Source organism: Poecilia mexicana, unplaced genomic scaffold (genome assembly GCF_051168715.1).
Source record: "Poecilia mexicana isolate PSO_F unplaced genomic scaffold, ASM5116871v1 scaffold_17, whole genome shotgun sequence".
Classification (NCBI taxonomy): Eukaryota; Metazoa; Chordata; class Actinopteri; order Cyprinodontiformes; family Poeciliidae; genus Poecilia; species Poecilia mexicana.
In genome coordinates, this window is record NW_028263386.1 from 2,085,905 (window position 1) to 2,105,236 (window position 19,332).

The 19,332-nt window shown below is 41.6% G+C and overlaps 1 protein-coding gene across 1 annotated transcript in view; it reads left to right on the forward strand.

The window, feature by feature from the left end:
* The window catches only part of adcy8 (adenylate cyclase 8 (brain)), a 36,313-nt gene that overhangs the window by 9,569 nt on the left and 7,412 nt on the right, over positions 1-19,332 (forward strand). The window contains exons 3-9 of the mRNA XM_088014775.1: positions 291-488; positions 3,121-3,221; positions 4,594-4,795; positions 5,984-6,073; positions 8,261-8,433; positions 10,903-10,981; positions 18,609-18,767. Of these exons, the coding sequence (XP_087870901.1) occupies positions 291-488; positions 3,121-3,221; positions 4,594-4,795; positions 5,984-6,073; positions 8,261-8,433; positions 10,903-10,981; positions 18,609-18,767 (1,002 nt within the window). The remainder of the gene's footprint in view (positions 1-290; positions 489-3,120; positions 3,222-4,593; positions 4,796-5,983; positions 6,074-8,260; positions 8,434-10,902; positions 10,982-18,608; positions 18,768-19,332) is intronic.

A 19,332-nucleotide genomic window follows, 5' to 3' on the forward strand; every position in this document is an offset into this window, starting at 1 on the left:
GAGCTGTTTTTCCTGCCTGATGAACTGTGTTTTAATCTTTCTGGCGGTGTGTGCGTTACTGTCTCCACTAACATGGCCGCCGCGGCGCGAATGGGTCTGCATGTTTTGCTCTGAGCTGTCGCTCTGACAGCTGATGTTGCATTTTGGTCTCCCCTCTTTCCTCCTTTTTGATTTAATTTTGTGTTTGTAACAAACTGTGTGTCTGTTGTTTCTTTTTTCATTTGTAACCTGAATGAAACGAAAACGGGGGACAAGCAGGTTCATTCTATGTGCATGTGCTTTCCCTCTAGACTCTGGCTGCCCTAACGAGAAATTCGATAAATCTGCTTCCAAACCATCTTGCACAAGCTTTGCATGTCCACTCTGGTCCTGAGGAAATTAACAAGCGAATAGAGAGTGCCATCGACTTACGGAGTGGCGATAAGTTGAGAAGAGAGCATATCAAGCCTTTCTCACTGATGTTTAAAGACTCCAGCCTGGAAGAGAAGGTAGCTGGGGTTTGAGATAGATCCATGTTTTCTCCTCTCTCTCCCTCCTCACACCTACTTTTGAGATTTCTAAAAACCAAAAAATGACACCAATTGTATTAAATCATGAGTAAGCTAAAGGCACTTCCATTGGGTTTCTGCCTTTATTAGTGTCTCCATTTTTACACGAATCCCTGAATAAATACAGGCTAACGAAACGAGGACAGCCGTCACATTTTGTAGTTTAAAAATTGGGATTAAAATAAATAAATCTGTCGTCTGAGGTGTGCCATCAGTAATCTTTGTTCTGTTATTGAAAGTGGTCGATTTTTTAGTAAAAAAGAACAAATTAAGTATTTGACTAATGACTAAACAAATTCAATCATCTTTTACTGAACTTTGAGAACCACTAACAAATATTAATCTGTAAAAATAAAATTAAATTGTTTCTTTATTCCAAGTAAATCGAAAGAAAAACAAAAAGCTGGAGAAGTTTCTTTTTAGGGAAGTTATTTCCAAACTAAGATATTTTAGCTTAAATTTAGTTTTGTTTAGGTCAGAATTTGTTAGAATAAAATAATAAATTTGCAGGTTAGTGGCACACTTTGGACTCCATACAGAAAAATTGGTCTGTAAAAATTCACCCCAATAAAATCCAGATTTTCTGAGTTTTCCTTTTTATTTTAGGGTCACCTAAAAATGATGACTCATGTTTTAACTTTAATAATTAGACAAGTTTTATTTTGTTGACCACAGCACAGTGACCCCCTTCAGTTTACTCATGACCAAACACTCGCCCCATGGAACTATGGGAAATTTTACCGTTCTGTGGAATAAATTGACCAGCTCAGCTTCATTTTTATATTTTTATTTTTTCTCCTGTTTTATCTTTTGATCACTGCATTCAGTAAAAAAAATAAAAAACCATCATCCTTGTCTAAAACAATCTTTATATTCAAATCCTGAACGTTTGAAACTGATTTTTATTAAAAGTGTGATTAATAACCAGTCTGTGGATGGTGATTTAAAAAAATAATAAATTTCTGAATATCTTCAGCAATAAGCTATTGGTAATTTGCAGTTATTCTGACTTGAGTAAATTTTTCATTTGTAATAAGAAAATTCAGGACATTAATGGTTAAAATGCTAATAGATTATAATCAGTTTGTTTATTGTACAGTTTTTAAATAGACAGCTGTTTTATCAGGAAAATCATCATATATTGATTATCTAACGTTGTCATTGTGATTTTGTGCTCATAAATCGTTATCATGAAGAATTAAAGTGTAAATAAAAAGTATGAATGCTCTTTTCTTTGCTGAATGCAGTCTCCTTTTGCACATCTTTTTTTATATCTTCCCTTTTTGTTTTTGTTGCTGTTGAGTTCATATTGGCTTCCATACTTGTGTTTTATCACCATCCCCCAAAACGACCTTAATTTAAATACTTTTATTTTGTTTATCTGATTAACTGTAAACCTCAGTAAATGTGCAGTGATTTGGTGTTGGCCTCCCTTCATCCTTCTTTATAATTTATTTATTTATTTTTTCTTTAATTTTGTTTATTTGCCAAAGTTGTGACCGAACGTGAAGCATCCTCTTGCTAATTTCCCAGCACCCTTAAAGAAAGAGACGGAGAGGTTCGGGGCAGCAGGCGTCCCTGGGGTGGAATGGGGCAAATAATCTTAGCCACACTGTGCTAGCTACCTAGCTTCGCTCAGCAACGGCTAACGGACAGATTTACCTTCCTCAATGTTTACACATTTGTCTGAAGTTTAAAACAGGCATTTTTTGTTTTAGCAGAAAAATTAAGTATATTATTATTTGACAGTTTTGCAAAGAAATAAGTTTTTTTTTTAGTTAGATTTTCTTTGCTAAAGTTTAGCTGTGGCTAATTAGCTTAGCTAGCGATTTTTAAAAAAAAATGTTCCTCTTAGGGTTTTTTTTTGCTACTTTTATCTACATTTAGTAAGATTATATTTATCAGTCATCATATTTAGGCCCTTGTAGCAAAATAAATGCATTATTTTTAGATTTAGTAAATGTATAGATCCATGTAGTTGTTTCTGCTAACTAGCTTAAAGAAAAATGTTTGACTCTTATATACAGAAATATATATTTATATTTACATTTATCAAATACTGAATACAAAATCTGAATCAACAGAAAATAAATGTTCTGTTCCTGTTTAGTTTATTACTGTTTGACAAAATACAACAAGTAAAGAAGGCAAAACATAAAAGGCATCAAATTAATGTCTTTGCTTTTTTAGCTCTTTAATTTTTAGTTGCTAATTAGAAGGGCAGTAGAAACACGTAATAAACATATTTCTGTGAATCTATCTTTAGTTTCAGGTTGAGGGTTTATTTTCGCCCAGCACTCTCTGTTGGCGTCTCGGCTAACATCTGAATGCTCACAGCTAGCGTCGTGTTTGTCAGCTTCGCACCTTCCCCAGGACCCCGGCTAACCCACCGGCTCCTGTCTCTCTCTAACGCTTGTGGTCGACCGGGTCGCATGCGTCTGTGGCAGTGCATCCGTGCGTTTGGCGCATTTTGACTCGTCCAGTCCTCTCTGTGTGTCTGAAACCTGTTTCTCCCCTCACCTCCTCTTCCTCCTCCTTTTCTCTTGGTCTTCGTCTCTCTGTCCCTGTGCAGTACTCACAGATGAGGGACGAGGTTTTCAAGTCCAACCTGGTCTGCGCCTTCATCGTGCTCATCTTCATCACAGCTATTCAAAGCCTGCTTCCCTCTGCCAGGTAAGGGATGTCAACAAACCAGCAGTTTCCACAAAAACAAACAAATGACGCCGATAAACCGATAAGACTCAGAAACAACAACACCGTAAAAATCAAACTGGATAATTATCCTACCCTGATAAAAAAAACTGTCAAATTTATCTTAAAAATTGTAAAATCTGCAACGCCGAATTAGGGACAGTAAATTTCCACCATAAAATCATGGAAACTTATGAGTTTCAAAAGTAAAACATTTTCAACTTTTGGAAGTCAGAAATTTTGACATTTTTTGTCGAAAATTTCAGAGATTAACCTAAACAATTTAGCAAATTTTCAACTTTTCAAGCTCAAATTAAGCGTTGGAGTTTTCAATCATGCAAAAAAAAAAAAATCAGATTTCAGTCTTCAGGTATTTTTCCGTGTCATTTCCAGACAGAGCAGCTCATTTAGCAGCTCAGGACACCTGCAGGAAATGGGTTGTGATTCTGGAAAGTGGTTTTATTTCCCCGTTTTTATCTGACCCTCAGAGGGATTCTCATGTTCTGACCCTCACAGGGATTCTCATGTTCTGACCCTTAGAGGGATTCTCATGTTCTGACCCTCACAGGGATTCTCATGTTCTGACCCTCACAGGGATTCTCATGTTCTGACCCTCAGAGGGATTCTCATGTTCTGACCCTCAGAGGGATTCTCATGTTCTGACCCTCACAGGGATTCTCATGTTCTGACCCTCACAGGGATTCTCATGTTCTGACCCTCACAGGGATTCTCATGTTCTGACCCTCAGAGGGATTCTCATGTTCTGACCCTCACAGGGATTCTCATGTTCTGACCCTCACAGGGATTCTCATGTTCTGACCCTCACAGGGATTCTCATGTTCTGACCCTCACAGGGATTCTCATGTTCTGACCCTCACAGGGATTCTCATGTTCTGACCCTCACAGGGATTCTCATGTTCTGACCCTCACAGGGATTCTCATGTTCTGACCCTCAGAGGGATTCTCATGTTCTGACCCTCACAGGGATTCTCATGTTCTGACCCTTAGAGGGATTCTCATGTTCTGACCCTCACAGGGATTCTCATGTTCTGACCCTCACAGGGATTCTCATGTTCTGACCCTCACAGGGATTCTCATGTTCTGACCCTCACAGGGATTCTCATGTTCTGACCCTCAGAGGGATTCTCATGTTCTGACCCTTAGAGGGATTCTCATGTTCTGACCCTCACAGGGATTCTCATGTTCTGACCCTCACAGGGATTCTCATGTTCTGACCCTCAGAGGGATTCTCATGTTCTGACCCATGTTCTGAAGTTAAAACTTGTAGGAGTTTTAACTCTTAAAGGGTTTGAAATAACCAGTATTTATTTTAGTTACATCTGTTTCCGTGCAGAATGGTGACGATGGTGATCCAGTTCTCCGTCCTCATCGTCCTCCACTCCTGCCTGGTTCTGGTCACGACGGCGGAGGACTACAAATGTCTGCCTCTGGTTCTGAGGAAGGCTTGCTGCTGGATCAACGAGACGTACGCAGCGCGAAACGTCATCGTCTTCGTCTCCATCCTGATCAACTTCCTCGCTGCGATGATCAACATCGTAAGAGTCACTAAGAAGAAAAAGGAAATGTTTATTTCTTCCGCTCTAGCTTTGAGATTTTCCACGTCTGACGAAGATTTTATTTCCATCGACTGTTTGCCTGTAAGACACAAATTGTGTCTTTTGATATAAAAGGTTTTCTGGGTTTTCTGCAGTCAAATGTCTGCAGGTTGCAACTTTTCATCCAAACACTGTTATTATAATGAACAAATGATAAAACTCATGTTTAAAGATGGTTACTTTATTCTATTCTTAGTAGAAATATAAATCCTAGATTAGCCATTCTATGTCTGTAAATGATATTTAACTTAATTTTTCAGCACAATAATTAACATAAAAACTGTTTTGTTTTTTTAAACAACTTTTTTAGTGTTTTAATTGAAACATTAATGAATTTTAAATTCATACAGATTTGGCCAGAATTTGACATTTTTAAATAATATGGAAAATTCTGCTGAATTTAGACGTAGTCAAAGTCTCAGAAAGAGAAGGACTGCAGGATTTACAAGTCGCCGTTTGTTTTCTCCTGGATGTTTGACACAAATATTCAGTGATTTCTGTAGCTGAAGGAGGCGGACGGCAGCGGAAACTAAAACGATTTGTTTGGATTTAAACCAGTATGTTTAATAAAAGAGTGTTAGCAACATTCTGGCAATTTATGGAATAAAATCTCAAGTTCTCACTGTCTGAGAACGAGACAAGAACAAGTCCAAAGGTCGGTCAAAAAATTATCCAGAACCAAAACCAGTCCACAGTTCAACATGCAGCATTAAGATATTAGTTTATACATTATGTATCCAAATTAGCTTCATTACTGAAAACTAGATGATGGAAAAGTGCTTCCAGTGTGATTCCTGGTATGTGTTAAATATGCATCAGCAGGCATTAGTGGTAGACATTCAACACCTTGATTTTAAAAACAAGACTCACATTGGAAAGTAGAAACACCATCATGACTCAAAAACACACAGACCTGAATTAAGCAGGTAGATGTGGAAATAAATTTATGGTTGGAAATCAGAACCATCGATCTGTTCTGATCAACGGTTCATCTGCAAGTGAATCAAAAACATTAATCAAGTAAATATCGACCCTAATGAGCAGAATGACTGAGATTTCTCCTCGTTTTCAGCTGATCTGAGTAATTTTGCTCGCTGAAATGATCCGTCCTGTTTGTGTCTCTGCCAGCTGTGGTGCGACTTCGACAAGTCCAACACCTTCAGGAACCAGACGTACAACGAGTCTGCCTCCATCCCGGACATCTGCTTCTACCCAGAGGTACCAACGAGATGAGCTGTCGGTTTGCGGCCCGGTCCGTCTGTTGCGCTTTCTCACCTCTGCCTCAGCGATGAATTAAACATGGCGGACAGCCGCCGCGTCCCACAGGGAGGTCCCGCCTGGGACGCGGCGGCGGCGGCGCCATCAGGGCGTCACGTGGAAAACATCCGTCATGTTGTTTTGCCCTCACAGTTTGCAGCTGATTGATGGAGCCAATAAGGAGGCTGGTTTTTACCGCCGCAGGCTCGGCTGAGTCATGTTGTTGCATGTATACATCATAAACTTATTTCCTCCTCAGGCTCCGCAGGTAAGACCTGCTCTGTGCACACACTGCGTCTATTTTTAGCTGCAGACAAATAAGAAAATACTGGATATTGGATTTAATATTTCATAAGCAGGCAAAGCAGAAACTTCTCCAATAAAGGGCAGTTTAGTAGTTTTGGTTTATTACGGCTCAGCAGGGGTTGTGCTGTGTGGCCAGAGGAGCTGGGGATTCGATCCGGAGCTCATAAAAGTTATTTTAGTTTGTGCCCAGAGTTCACATTAATAACAGAAAACTTATGAGACAAACTGGGAGGTTTAGTTTATATGCAGAAAGTTTAAAATGATCTTCAGTCCAATTTTAGGTTCAGGAATCTGAAGACCTAAAAACAAAAAAAACCTCCAGAGGATTGTGTCTGCATTATAATCCTCACAGCAGTAATCTGGATTATTTGTGTAATGTTGTTTTGACTCCTAGTGGCTGCCTGTGGTATTACAGTTTTCCTGCTAAAACTACAGATAAACTAAAACCTAATGAACTATTATGAACCAATTATTATTAAATGGTTTGTTTTTAGGTGAGAAATGAAGATATTTAAATAAAACCTCTTTATAATTGATCAACTGTACGCTGATAAACTGTAAATATTCTCCAGTCTGTTATATTTGGTCATTAAAAATGTTTTGAAAAATGCTCAGAAATAAAACATTAATTATTAACAGAAACCTTAATTTTTTATATATTTTAAACACAAAAGACCATTCATAAATAATTTATCCACAAATCTTCCAGGATGTTAGATAAACTGTTGGTTGTTGGGTTAATAATTAATTGTCTAATTAGTCATGCTGATCTAATTATTAGCTGGTTATTAAAGTATTATTAGCTGTAATAAATGTTAATTGAGGAGGAATAATTTAATTCATAACTAACTAATAACTACTCATAATTACAAGATATTCCTCATTAATAGTTATTAATTATCAGGGTAAACAGTTTATAGTTTGGTAAAGAATAATGATTCTATGTTACATAAATAACCATTAATTCAGGTCCAGTTTTAGTTTTCCCCTCATCATGTAACTAAAATATGTCATGATTTCATGCATGTTTTAAATTTCATGCATAATGTTTTAAATTTCATGCATAATGTTTTAAATTTCATGCATAATGTTTTAAATTTCATGCATGTTTTAAATTTCATGCATGTTTTAAATTTCATGCATAATGTTTTAAATTTCATGCATGTTTTAAATTTCATGCATAATGTTTTAAAGTTTGTCTCCTACAGTAAATAAAGTCCATGTTTGATTTATATTGTGATTGAAATTATAAAACCAAATATTCTGTATTTTTCTAGTATTTTTATTCAGAGGAGTAACAAACTTGCTTAATTCTGGTTAATGTTTAGTTTGTGATTATGAAGTGATGACCTGATCAGGTGTTTCCTCGTTCGTTTTACTTTATTTATTAACATATGATTAATATTTTATTAGTTTTCTCCTTTGTTCCTGATAATCTCATTAACTGAAACAAAATGATGAAGAAACGTGTAATTATTATGAGTATTTAGCAAATCCAGATTAGTTTTTTTTCCTTATTATTTTTACTTAATTATTACATAAATCTGATAATTAGCTGCTTAGAGGATTAAATTATTTATAGTAATTAGTTTAGTCTGTAATTCATCTGAAACCAGCTGTTAGCTAGTTAATATTTACATTAAATCAACTATGAATTGAATGATAATCTGAACTTCACCAGTTTATTTCCTCTCATATTTCAGGTAAACAGTTTTTGCCCTCAGTGCTGTGACTCTCTGCATCCTGGCTGAATTTGGTCGGATGTTTGCGTTGGCGCCCCCTGCTGTCCCGCCTGCTGGGATCATGGATGTGCATCTAATCGCTGGTTTGTTTGGTTGGCAGTACTTCGTGTTCACGGGCGTCCTGGCCATGGTCACCTGCGCCGTGTTCCTGCGGCTCAACTCGGTGCTGAAGCTGGCCGTGCTGCTGCTGATGATCGCCATCTACTCCCTGCTGACCGAGGCCTTCTACACCTCGCTGTTTGTGCGCTACGACACGGTGCACCACAACACGGAGTGAGTCGTCTGCACAGCCGGAGCGTTTTCTCGTCGCATGGCGGCCATGTTGGATGCCTCACTTCACTTGGTTCTGAATTTACATTTCGTCTTCACATCCACCTGAAAGATCCACATGTCTGCAAATGTACAAAATATGAATCTCTCAGGGTTTTTATTGATCATATTTGATATTTACTGTAATAAAATTACAGCAGAAACGTAAAAAACCAGCAGAGTTTGAAGTTTCTAGGCTGATGATAACTCAGGAGCTGGATTAAATTCCTGGAGTCGTTTTTACGTGAAAAGTGAAAAACAAAGGCAGCCTGGATTAATGTCCTGTAAAATCTGTACATTTCTGATATTTAAAGGTTTATTTCTACCATTAGGTAGATTTAGTTTCAGTTAAATGAGTCGGATTTCTTGCCAAACAGGAAATTTGAATATAAATATGACATGATTAAAAGTGGACTTTAAGATATCAGAAACCATAAAACCAATTAAATAAAAACCCATTAACAGTTTCCTGATTAGTGTGGCCAGCTCCAGTCCTCATCACCTCGACCCAGAGTCGGGATAGTTTCTGTTAAATGTCCTTTAAATGTGTGACAGTGATTCTTGAGAATAGGGACAAAACAGGGCCTATGGATAAAGCATGAAATTTGAATAAAATATACACAAAATATATTTTTTTCAAATATCTGACTAAACTAACCTGGGTCATGTGAGCACAACAATGTATATTTTTCTTTTTTTTGCTGAATATTTTTTTATTTTAAACATTGTAGTCGGTGGATGATGCCTGTAAAAGCCCTTGTCCAGGAGCAGAACTCAATACATTCTTATAGTTTAAAACAATTAAAGAAATACTAAAATTATATATTATGACAATTAAGTATAAGTAGTCATATAAATAATTATAAAAGTATCGATAAATTGAATTAAAAATAATTTTTAGATATTTTCCAACTCCGTTGAAATTTGTCCTTAGTTTTTGTCAACACCGTCAGAAATGAAAAGAATGTAAAAAAATCAGGCATTATTGGGGGGCACCAAAACTTCTGAGGACCCCATGACGTTGTCTTTTCTCTTCCTTTGCTAGGAGGGCTAGTTAGCTCCGGTTAGCTTAAGTTATTCTTTAGTTTTTTCTTCTGTTTTATTCCTAAGTTGTTTGTCACAACCATGATGTGTCAACTCCATAACTGACAATTTACAAAACTTTGATGAAATTTTGCGAAATAAAAGCTTAATTTTGGTATAATGTGAAGATTTCATGGACCTGAAGAGCTACAATATGGCCTCCTTCAGAATAACATCATATAAATTGAGGTAGTTTGGCATTTCGTCAACTCCGTCAGATGTCAACTCCGTCAGAGTTTTTCTGACCCTTTCAGTGAAATTGTTGTCAAATCTCACTTAATTGTGCAACTAATTCATTTTAATGTATTTTACATGAATTGCATTACTTCACATGTACCAAGTTTTTCATTTTACTCACTAGTTTGTCAGCACCTTCAGTTCTGTGTCAACTCCGTCATGCACTGTCAACTCCATCAGATGGACTTTTTCTTGTTTTTTGTTTTAAATAATATTTATTTTATTTCTTGAGAAGCATTTGTCTGTAAATTGAGTAAAAATATCACTAATGGGGTATTTTAAAAATCATTTTAGATTTATTTTTGTCAGATGGTGATGACAAAGTTTTGGGTCAGGTCGATTAAAAATGTAATTTTTTAAAAAAAATTCGCAACTGGGAGCCTGTACCTTAGCATCTTCATATTTTCTAAACATTATTTGTCATATTTGCATACATAAGGTTGAGAAATAATAAAAAAAAAATATGGGAAAATTAAAACCCATTTTGTCCCTATTCTCAAGAATCACTGGTGAAACGTCTCCAGGCAGAAACATGAAGACAATTTCTGCAGAAATGTTTTCACATCTGAAACAAAAAGCACAGAAGAGGATCATGAATTTAATTTGATTCCTTTTGTTTTCTTATCTGGTCTCCAGGACCAGAGGAGCGTTCTGCTCTCTATCAGCTTCGGCTGTTTTGTTTTTGCAGATGTTTTCTTGTCATTTGTGTGGCAGCTGAAGCGTGACGTTAAAACCTCCACGGATTCAACGATGCATAAAAACTCAGAGTCTCAGACCTGATTCCTGCTTTTACCCAGTAAAACGGGTTAAAAACTCTCTATTAGTTTGAGAGTTTGCGTTTCTGAGCTGATGATCCTCAGAGGGAAACAAACATGTCGTCTCAGGTTTTTTCATAAGATCAGATTCCTCTCCTGTGCGTATCAGTTTATAACTTTACATAAAGTGAGTGGTTTCTCTTCCAAAGTTTTTCTTTGATGGGACTTTGTTGCATGACTTTAATCTTTTAGTAGATTAAACTACGACGTGACATTTTAATGTCTTCTGCCTGATATTTCCTGCAGAGTGTAATGAAATCAGAATAAGCATCTTATTTTTTTCTTCTCCTCCCATCAGAAACTTCCTGGGAACCAAAGAGACGTCTCTGCTGCTGATGGCCATGTTCCTCCTCGCCGTGTTTTACCACGGCCAGCAGGTAAAACCATCACTTCCAAAACACAACTCTGCTCTTTTTCAGTTCAGTTTGTTTTATGACAGGAATCTGAAACTAGTTATCTCAGTTTATTTAATCAAAGTGAACTAAGTTCAGCTTATTATTCAGATTAGATTAAAAGGTTTCTTTCTAAGGAAGCCCAGCAGGCTCATTCCTCCTGACGAAGCGACAGGAGACAGTCGGTTGTGTCGAGTTCTTGACTTGACAGAAACCCTCATATCAAACATGCATGAAGCGACAGTGGAGAGGAAAACCAGGAGGGAACCTGCATCATGTCAGCTGATGGCGTCCTGCAGGAGGAGCCTCAGCCAATCAGAACGCCAGACCAGGTGCATCTGAGAAAACAGAAAGTTAGCAGTTTAATTCACTAAATCGGAGAGCAGCAGGAGAAGTTGTGAGTCGAGCCGATGGCAGCAGAACTCCAGAAACCGATCAGGACGACCTGAACGGTTTCGCTCACCGCGATGGAAATGAAACAGGAAGTCATGTTTACGCTTCTTAAAAAGAGTTTAAGGAACAAAGATTCACTTCATCCAGTGGAACAAAATGAAAGCCTGAAGCGACGCTGAAGCAGTTAAAGACTTGATTCCCTCAGCAGGAGGCCTGAAGAAGTGATTACACTTATGAAGCTTTAATGAAGCTGCAGAGCAGAATCGGTCCATCGGGTTCCTTCGGTTCCTGGTGGTTCTGCTGCTTCGTTTCAGGTCCAGCTTCCAGGTGCCGCCAACCAAATTAAAGTCAGTCGATTCATTTCCCTTTCAGACAAACATCTCCTGCTGCGCTGCAGCTAATTGGAAAGAGGAAAAAGCTTCATCATGCCACAAATTAGCAGATCTACCAGACCATTAAATTAAAAAGCATAAAGTAATCCAACACACTTTTCTCACAATTAAAAGTTGGAACGTTGTATCAGAAAAGATTTATTCCTCCTGGATGTGGCAGTAGAGTTTAACCGCAGGCCTCAGTCTGAGCACATGTAGCGTTATTACATGATTATTACACAATTATTACATAATTATTACATAATTACATGTGATTAGAAAATAACTGAACATTTAGTTTGGTTAGAAATGAAAGAGAAACTAATCAGGTGAATAAATCCACTAATCAATGATGACGGCTAACAGCCAATAAAAACATAGATATTTGCTATAGAATTACTTATAATCGTTATTATCGTTACAATCGTTAACCACAGAAATGTCTGCCATCTAAATCATCACATTTTGTTCAGACGTTGATGTCGTTCTGGTCTGGAGAAATCACCACATTTTAGCCTCAGGATCATTTCATAACTATGAATAATAGTAAATGTTTCCAGCTTCTTTCCTCTGATTGAGTCGTGCTGCGATTTCTGCGTTTTAGTTTTACTTGAGTAAAACATGTTTTTGTATTTCTGCCCTCCGGTTTTTGGTTTTCTGTCTCTGGTTCACTGATCACATTTTCTGAAGCATGTTTTGTTTCCCGGTTTGTAAGTTGAACCGTTTCCCTGAGCAGCAGTTTGTCTGTAAATCGTTCAGGTTCAGAAACGTCTTCCTGGATATTTTGGTGTAACCGTGACGACGGCGTTTTATCTTATCCGGCTCATTTCGCCGGCCCGATGCGCTCCATGATCCACTCTGCGCTGATGGAGTCCGGCTCCGCGGCCGGGAGGAAACGGTCGTCGCCCCGCTGCTTTCATGCCCTCTCTATGGCAACCTTTGATCATGCAGCGGGGCGGCTCAGCGCCGGCTGCAGGACTGGACCCGGACACGAAATTGAAGGTCTTTTGTGGCCTCATGAAAGTAGAAAGCAGCCGCATTTGAAGTCATACAGCATCGATTTTCTCTGGGTCAATTTGATCACTTGTTTGGGAAGCAGGAGACAATGACAGCTCTCAGCGCCAGCCTGCAACTCGCCGCTCGGAAACGGCGCCGCATCAGGAGGAGACGCTCTGAGACGGAGCCGCATCAGGAGGAGACGCTCTGAGACGCCACATCAGGAGGAGACGCTCTGAGACGCCACATCAGGAGGAGACGCTCTGAGACGCCACATCAGGAGGAGACGCTCTGAGACGCCGCCTCATCAGGAGGAGACGCTCTGAGACGCCACATCAGGAGGAGACGCTCTGAGACGCCGCCTCATCAGGAGGAGACGCTCTGAGACGCCACATCAGGAGGAGACGCTCTGAGACGCCGCCTCATCAGGAGGAGACGCTCTGAGACGCCGCATCAGGAGGAGACGCTCTGAGACGCCACATCAGGAGGAGACGCTCTGAGACGCCGCCTCATCAGGAGGAGACGCTCTGAGACGCCGCCTCATCAGGAGGAGACGCTCTGAGACGCCACATCAGGAGGAGACGCTCTGAGACGCCGCCTCATCAGGAGGAGATGCTCTGAGACGCCGCCTCATCAGGAGGAGACGCTCTGAGACAGCACCGCATCAGGAGGAGACGCTCTGAGACGGCGCCGCATCAGGAGGAGACTCTCTGAGACGGCACCGCATCAGGAGGAGACTCTCTGAGACGGCACCGCATCAGGAGGAGACGCTCTGAGACGCCACATCAGGAGGAGACGCTCTGAGACGCCGCCTCATCAGGAGGAGACGCTCTGAGACGCCGCCTCATCAGGAGGAGACGCTCTGAGACAGCACCGCATCAGGAGGAGACGCTCTGAGACGGCGCCGCATCAGGAGGAGACTCTCTGAGACGGCGCCTCATCAGGAGGAGACTCTCTGAGACGGCACCGCATCAGGAGGAGACGCTCTGAGACGCCACATCAGGAGGAGACGCTCTGAGACGCCGCCGCCGCATCAGGAGGAGACGCTCTGAGACAGCACCGCATCAGGAGGAGACGCTCTGAGACAGCACCGCATCAGGAGGAGACGCTCTGAGACGGAGCCGCATCAGGAGGAGACGCTCTGAGACGCCACATCAGGAGGAGACGCTCTGAGACGGAGCCGCATCAGGAGGAGACGCTCTGAGACGCCGCCTCATCAGGAGGAGACGCTCTCAGACGGCGCCGCATCAGGAGGAGACGCTCTGAGACGCCGCACCAGGAGGAGACGCTCTGAGACGCCGCACCAGGAGGAGACGCTCTGAGACGCCGCCTCATCAGGAGGAGACGCTCTGAGACGCCGCCTCATCAGGAGGAGACGCTCTGAGACGCCGCCTCATCAGGAGGAGACGCTCTGAGACGCCGCCTCATCAGGAGGAGACGCTCTGAGACGCCGCCTCATCAGGAGGAGACGCTCTGAGACGCCGCATCAGGAGGAGACGCTCTGAGACGCCGCATCAGGAGGAGACGCTCTGAGACGGAGCCGCATCAGGAGGAGACGCTCTGAGACGGAGCCGCATCAGGAGGAGACGCTCTGAGACGCCGCATCAGGAGGAGACGCTCTGAGACGCCGCATCAGGAGGAGACGCTCTGAGACGCCGCATCAGGAGGAGACGCTCTGAGACGCCGCATCAGGAGGAGACGCTCTGAGACGCCGCATCAGGAGGAGACGCTCTGAGACGGAGCCGCATCAGGAGGAGACGCTCTGAGACGCCGCATCAGGAGGAGACGCTCTGAGACGCCGCCTGAGGAGGAGACGCTCTGAGACGGAGCCGCATCAGGAGGAGACGCTCTGAGACGCCGCATCAGGAGGAGACGCTCTGAGACGCCGCATCAGGAGGAGACGCTCTGAGACGGAGCCGCATCAGGAGGAGACGCTCTGAGACGCCGCATCAGGAGGAGACGCTCTGAGACGCCGCATCAGGAGGAGACGCTCTGAGACGGAGCCGCATCAGGAGGAGACGCTCTGAGACGGAGCCGCATCAGGAGGAGACGCTCTGAGACGGAGCCGCATCAGGAGGAGACGCTCTGAGACGCCGCATCAGGAGGAGACGCTCTGAGACGCCGCATCAGGAGGAGACGCTCTGAGACGCCGCATCAGGAGGAGACGCTCTGAGACGCCGCATCAGGAGGAGACGCTCTGAGACGCCGCATCAGGAGGAGACGCTCTGAGACGCCGCATCAGGAGGAGACGCTCTGAGACGGAGCCGCATCAGGAGGAGACGCTCTGAGACGGCGCCTCATCAGGAGGAGACGCTCTGAGACGCCGCATCAGGAGGAGACGCTCTGAGACGCCGCCTCAGGAGGAGACGCTCTGAGACGCCGCATCAGGAGGAGACGCTCTGAGACGGAGCCGCATCAGGAGGAGACGCTCTGAGACGCCGCATCAGGAGGAGACGCTCGGCTGAAAGCAGGAAGCTTCGTGAGCAGTCTGCCTCAACCTGTTCAGTCCTGACGGTTTAATGGAGCGAACTGGTCTGGTAGAGTAACATCTTCCTAACAGAGGCTGGAGAAACGTGTTTGTTTTTCACAGACTTTAACAGAAACATCTGCAGGTTTTCTGTTCATCATGAACATCCAGTTGGAGCATCAACCTGTCGGACACATGCAGAGCTACTGTCCTAAAACTCTACATGTTTTCTTCGCAGGACTCTGCAGAGCTGAGCTTAGGGTTAACCTCTGACCTCTAACTAGTGTCTATCACTAAATTACAACCCAAGATCTAAAATTCATGAATGAACGGTTTTACAGCCAAAAATTAACTTAAATCCATTCAAACTGAGAAAAATGTCAATTTAGTTACAAATTAACAACAAACTAAACATTTGACTGGGATTAAATCCAGTTGGTTCTAATCTGAGTTCTTTGGAAATGCAGAATTTGACTTTCAGCCAATCAGATTAAAATTATTTCAAATAAAAGTAAATCAGTAATAGTGCATCTTATTCTGCATGAAGGATTTTTTCCAAACATCCAAGAGACTCTTATGACTTCATTTGGATTAATGACATTTACAGTCAGTTTCACTGTTGACAGTGTGGAGTGAATTTTACTCTGTTAAATTAAAAGGAGCTCTGAGGTCCGCCGCCGCCGCCGCCGTCTGCAGAAGCATCGTTGCTGCTCTGTAATTAGTTTGATGATTTTTGTGTTTTTGTTGCTGGAAACGCGCCGTACTGCTGCTGATTGTGGAAAAGCTGCTCCGCCTCTCAGGGCCGTGTTGAAGGGACACTCGAGTGATTCTGTTTGTGAGGAGAACAGGAGCCAATTAAAGCCTTTTCCTTCACAACCAGCTTCACTTACAGGCTCTTAACTTTGATTTGCTCCTTGAGAAATCTGAGACTTGCTGCTAATGTCTGAGGAGAACGGCTGTTTGCTGATCCTAGTGCAGGTAGAAATGTTTTTAAACTGATCCTCTTTCTGATGGAGGCAAACAAATGGAGAAATGTTGGAGATCCTGCTTGAAGATATTCCCACATCTTCTGGATGTTTCATTCGTTCTGGATTCTGCAGGTAGCTTTTATTTCCAGGCCGATAAAGACCCAATCAGCTGACTAACTGCCACTTTAAAGCATTTATTATTTATTTGCACAGCTGCTCCTGGAGTCTGTGGTCCAACAAATTAACTGGCAGTAAAGATTGTCTCCAACATGTCATCCTGTTCGCTCATTTGTCCTTCGTCTGAAATGAAGAGACGTTAGTCAGGCGGTGAACGTCTCTGGAGCAGCAGATGGTTGTGGCCAGATGGGAGATGGTTCTGCTGACGCCGTCCATCACACCAACTTATTTAAGACTGTTTATTTGTAACTTTAATAAACCACTGGCTACATTTTACATTAAAAAGCAAAAATGTGGATAGTAAATCAAGGCTTCCTTCTCTGTGAATATCGCTCAGCTAATCAGCAAAGTCACAGTTTAGAAATAAAGCGGCCATTTTGGGAAAAGAGTTTTCCTTACTGACGTCATTCCAGCTGAGACGGCCATGAAGGCTGAGCTTCATCAGCCTTTGATTTATAAATAATAATAGTTTTATATAGATTTTAACATGTTAAAGAAGAAGTTAATATTTTTTTTTTACATACAGAAGATCGGGCCGGAACCTTTATACTCGCTTGTTTCTGGTACGCCTGTAAAACTGACGCACATTTGATCGTTTCTCTGGTTTCTGCTTCCACTGATCTGATTGACACTGTTGTTGTGTTGAAGTTGTGCTAACAGGAGCAGCTAGCCTGTCAGTGAAGCTACGCTAACCTAAAATAGCATCTCAGTGCTAAACATGTAGCATCAGCACAAACGTCCAGTAACCGTAAGAACAGATTGAAAACAATAAATATCTTTACTATTGAGCTCAAATAGTCATTATAGTTAAATGTGATTAACTTGAATTTATGTATTTGTCGATGCTGAAATGTGGAACTTGATTTCCGGTGCAGGTTGCGTCAGCGGTTGGCTTCTCTTTCCAGTGGATGCAGCTTCACTCAGACTGGCTGAACGTTAATTGGACAGAAAACTGGAAGAAGTTTCTCTCCTGATTAGTCACTAATTGATTCCCTGATTAATCAGGCGCCTCAGAAGAAGAGCAGAAATCCTTCCAGGCTTATCGTCCTGCCCTGGAAATCATTTTTCAGCTTCACTGACGACTTTTCTCTTCCCTCTCTTCTGCAGGCGCACACCACTTGTTTGGCTCTAATTTATTCATGTGACTTTGTATTAATTGTTAATTCAGAAAAGCTAATTGAGTTGCCTCTTAAAATACTTCAGCTGCACAGCAGATTGATCAAATAGTCCTGCACTGCAAAGGTGATTAAATATTTTAATTTGCCTGCCTGTTGCTGTGAATTCAATCATCTCATTTATGTAACAGTTTGTCCTGAACTTCACTTCTAATCAGCTTTTTATGGAACAAATTCATCGGCTTTGGCGTCAGGAAGCTCAGGCCAACTTTGTTCTCTAAACTCCAGCAGCTGGAGGTTTATTTTTAACGGTCTGTAAAACATCTGCACACTGAAAAGAAGAAATCACTTTATTTTTCCGACATTAGCCTCGCATGAAGATTCCTTACTAATTAAAAGTTTTAGACTTGGATGAGAAAATAGATTAAATATTCGATGTTGACGCGCAGAAAGCAATCGGCAACGCAACTGTCAGTCTCAATAGTTGAGAACAAAGTTTAAGATGAGTTAGAATATCATTTAATGCTATAACTTCACATAAGTCATTATTTCACCTGGATGATGAGTGAAAATATAAAAATGTTGCTTTTTTAATAAGTGAGGACAGTTTTCAGTTTAATTTTAATTACAGTAAAAAATTAAAACAACTCAAATGAAGTTTAAGAACTTAAAAACAATCTTTGTCTCTCATTAAATTAACTTGATAAAATTTGATTTCTGACAAAAACCAAGATAATTATCCAGTAGACTTAAGTTAAGCCATGCTCTGTTTTACAGTGTAAAGCTGACCTGGTCTGAGGGGCCAAAGCAAAACCTAAAATAAAATAAAATAAAGCTTTTATTTTATTTTTTATTTCAGATTGTTAATACATCAGTAACATTTTTATTAATTTTTTTTCTAAAAACTGTTTTTCTGCTGTTTCTTATTGTCACTGTTTCTTTTCCAAATGTAATAAATGTATGAAAGTTCATTCACTGTAGAAAAAAGCTCTGAAGTTTCTTTAAAGTGACAGTTTTCCATGAGGATTCCTTCATTTTCCAGCCGTTTGTCACGCTGAGGTTTGTGCAGAGCAGTAGCACTCAGGCTGGATCTGCAGCGATTTCTGACCCGGTTTGTGGTTTCAGCTGGAGTACACGGCCCGGCTGGACTTCCTGTGGCGCGTCCAGGCCAAGGAGGAGATCAACGAGATGAAGGAGCTGCGGGAACACAACGAGAACATGCTGAGGAACATCCTGCCCAGCCACGTGGCGCGCCACTTCCTGGAGAAGGACCGCGACAACGAGGTCCGGCACACACCGACACGAGCAGACATAAACCGACATGAACCGACATGAACCGACGTAAACCGACATAAACCGACATAAACCGACATAAACCGACATGAACCGACGTAAACCGACGTAAACCGACATGAACCGACATAAACCGACATGAACCGACATGAACCGACATAAACCGACACGAACCGACACAAACCGACACGAACCAACATAAACCGACACGAACCGACATAAACCGACACGAACCGACATAAACCGACACGAACCGACATAAACCGACACAAACCGACATAAACCGACACGAACCGACACAAACCGACACGAACCGACATAAACCGACACGAACCGACATAAACCGACACGAACCGACATAAACCGACATGAACCGACACAAACCGACACGAACCGACATAAACCGACACGAACCGACATAAACCGACACGAACCGACATAAACCGACACGAACCGACACAAACCGACACGAACCGACATAAACCGACACGAACCGACATAAACCGACACAAACCGACACAAACCGACACGAACCGACATAAACCGACACGAACCG